At 46.0% G+C, this 3,282-nt stretch overlaps 1 protein-coding gene across 1 annotated transcript; it reads right to left on the bottom strand.

Annotated features, from left to right (window-relative positions):
* Positions 1 to 1,537: 1,537 nt before the first annotated feature.
* Positions 1,538 to 2,381, bottom strand: LOC119164711 (uncharacterized). The gene is made up of 3 exons (XM_075884199.1): positions 2,177 to 2,381; positions 1,896 to 2,102; positions 1,538 to 1,833 (listed from the first exon to the last, which is right to left on the bottom strand). The coding sequence occupies exons 1-3, from the start codon at positions 2,324 to 2,326 to the stop codon at positions 1,540 to 1,542; spliced, it is 651 nt and encodes a 216-aa protein (XP_075740314.1). The 5' UTR covers positions 2,327 to 2,381; the 3' UTR covers positions 1,538 to 1,539.
* Positions 2,382 to 3,282: the final 901 nt, after the last annotated feature.

Below are 3,282 nucleotides of genomic sequence, written 5' to 3'. Positions count from 1 at the left end.
TATTTGCGCCCGGCCAAAGGGCGATTATGTTTATGCGGTAGGTGAGCTTTATATTCTGGTAGGGCCGCTAATAGGGGGAGGAAGGTGAACGAAATGAAACACGACCGGGTAGTACAGGAGCAATCTCATTGGTTTATATCCGGCTCGCCTCTCGCGCGCTACTACCCAAGTATTCAAATGAACTGAATGGTTGAGCCAGAAGTTTTATTCCAGACCTTTCAATTGAGTTTATACCCAAATGCGCAGTTGTTTTGGACACACGTTTGTGAGCGCCGGTCGCTTTTTTGACGCGGGGACTTTCGATGCCGAGGGCTTTCGCGACCGCTCTAAACGTGCCCAACATTTGATTGATCACTTCTTTCCACGCAGTTTACACGGGACATCCGCCGCTTGACGTTTCCTTGTGTTTACTGTTTAGGGCATTATTATTTACCGGCCGACAACCCATGATTTCTCCGGGAACGGAAGTACAGCAGCCTAATCTGGAAGTTCCTTTTGATGCCAGTGCTAGCCGCTTGGCCGCCTCTGCCACTACCGAGGTACCTCATCACACATTTGTTTTTATTTTTTGGGTGGGAGGGGGGGAAGGGCAGTTATGATTTAAGGCATGCAATAAATCTTAAATTTGGTGCTACTGATACGCCCCGTAGTAGTCAGGTGTGTACTTATGAATGGGAGATTCACATATGGTGCAGGTAATGGGGAGAAAGTTGGAAAACATTTATTTACACAAAATACATTGAGAACAACACTTTGGAGAAGAAAAGCACTAGAAACTATTGCAGCTGTTCTGAGCAATGTTACACAATCTGTGACTCTACTGTACAATGTGTACTTCGTTTCATTAACAGCTGCACTCTGCCTTAGCTCACTGCCTAAAATAAACTGTATTTAAATATACACTATTTACACTATATGCAGATAAATATGAATAGTACTAAAATATTACTGTGTAGTGTATACAAGATATATAACACTATATACAAATGGGAAGGCGTGCTCACATACACAGCCATTATGATTAACACTGTGGCTTCCGCCCACCACTTGCAGGGCAAGAACTGCGCACAGTTGCCCGTGAGGCTTTGTTTTTTTCTCGGGTGAAGAAATGTAATCTACATCTCAAAAAAAAGTGTACAACCTCAGCTGTTGTCCCTAAAAAGTGCAACAGACAACCTACACTTGCTGACGCTGTGCGGCTGTCGAGCAAAATGCCCTCAACAATCCTCGCGTACACGTCACCGCATGCAATGTTTTGCACCGTGTACGTCTCCACATGTTCTTTAACAATTTTCAGGAGAGCAAGAAGACGGCTGCTGGGCACTTTCAAATAGCCCCTCGATTTTGTTTGGATCAAGGCAGATGGCTGACGTGTTGTGCTCAACATCGTTTCGATGCAGCCTAAGCAATCCAGAGTAGAAAACTTCTTGGTCACATATCCGCCGAGGTAATCCAAAATGGAGTCTTTGGTCGAAAGGGGGCCAATGTCATCCACGCAGTCTGTTGTTGGCTCCAGCAGGACATCGTCCAGCAGAACAGCTATTGTGTCCACCTGAAATGTGCACAACTTCCTGAATTTTCAAGGTGATAAAAAAGAAACTTCAGGACACATACAGGACACAAACTGCAAAATACCTGAGTCGTAGAGGGCTTTTCCTTGTCAAAAAGACCTTGCAGAGTGAGAAGCAGTTGTGGCCCGCTTCCGTCAACTGAAGCTCGCTTAGGTGGCCGCTCGAGGTTGTTCACCGACAGCATCCGGTATATAAACAAAAACTGCTGAACAGTTGGTTGGCCCCCGTCTCCTGCAACATGCCTGGCTATCCCAAAGAAGCGCTGGACAGGGAAAAAGAAAGGTATATGTACCAACACACCGTGTCAAAAAGTACCTGAATTACCTCTAAAGGGTCTTGGCCGAGGTTTCCAACTAGAACATAACGGAAGCCAGACTTCAAGAGTCGATCAATCAGGGCCACCATGCTGTGCAGCGTTATCCTCAGTGCACCACAAGTTGGTTTGCTAAGGAAGCACACCTGCCTCTGCTTCGCCAGGCTCTCTATGTATGTGCAGCAATCCTCCAGCCACTTTATGTTCGCCTTCAATGTCTGCAATGCAAGAAATATTAACCTTGAGTACACTATAAAAGAAAAACATATTTGGGTGTGATTTACTCGCTCACCGCGATGTGCTCGGCTTCGTTGTATTGCACGTCCTGTGGTCTTCTTGAGTTGAGGCAGTCAAATAGATCGTTCATCTGCTTCGTGAAGTCGTATGTACCTGCGGAGTTATGTAGCTTTTGGCAGCCTTCTTGCTTGCTATAAAACTCCATTGCAGACGCCGTGCTTCCGCTGAAAAGCTGAAAATGATGGCACACTGTTGTTGAACGAAAGACCTTGCATTGAAATTTGTCTTTTTTGACAAATCATCAGCAAAGATTTGTGTCATTAGTTCGCCTGTAAGTAGCCTTACTAATTACTAGGAATGGTTACTCGCCTGAACAGCAAGCCGGACACTCATCTTCTGGAAGGCGTTCGGGAAGATGTGAGCCCTTGTGAACTTCGGGACAGCCCGAAGGCCAGCCTGTTGCTCCTCGTACTCCAGCAGGGCAGAGTAGTGGAAGTGATGGACCTCATGTCCTTCCGGTAGCTGCGATAAAAAGGTGAAGCCACTCCTCGCATAGGGAGTAACCTGACGTAGATACGAATTACTGCTTACCATAAACTTTCCAACCTTCTGAAGATTGTTCCTTATGCATTTGAAGACATGCGGTGGATCAATTAGTGCCTGCACTGTCCGTGAAGGGTCACATGGATGCTGGAATGAAGTTTGCAGCTGTTTCTGTTCACTGTTTATCCCTGAAAAGAACACATCAATGCAGTTAGTAGTGTTCAATTCTTAATTTGACAAATTTAACTCGTGTCCCCAGATACTAACCCAAGCTCCTTAAAGCTGAACGATTTGGTGTTGAATTGTCGCATGTAACAGCATCGACAATAGTGCCAGCGTTCGAAAGATGCACAATGCACTGGAGCAACAACTTCGCTACTATTGAACCAGGGGCTGCACCGGAGGAACAAAAGGTCCCAACAGTCTGCGACCACCCTCCAAGAAATGGTCGGAAGAGAAAGACCAGGACGTGATCGCCATCTTTCTCACAGTCCGAGGGTCTTGTGTGCTCAGCGAAGTTAACTTTTCCGAGCAGAGCCATGTCTGACTCCCTAATGTGCACACTCTTTCTTACGCTCATTTCATCGAGCATCAGGACACCTGTAAAAAAATACATCT

The sequence above is a fragment of the Rhipicephalus microplus genome, unplaced genomic scaffold (genome assembly GCF_043290135.1).
Source record: "Rhipicephalus microplus isolate Deutch F79 unplaced genomic scaffold, USDA_Rmic scaffold_24, whole genome shotgun sequence".
NCBI classification, from domain to species: Eukaryota; Metazoa; Arthropoda; class Arachnida; order Ixodida; family Ixodidae; genus Rhipicephalus; species Rhipicephalus microplus.
The sequence above is the reverse complement of the archived record's forward strand: the minus strand, read 5'-3'. Positions and strand labels throughout refer to the sequence as shown.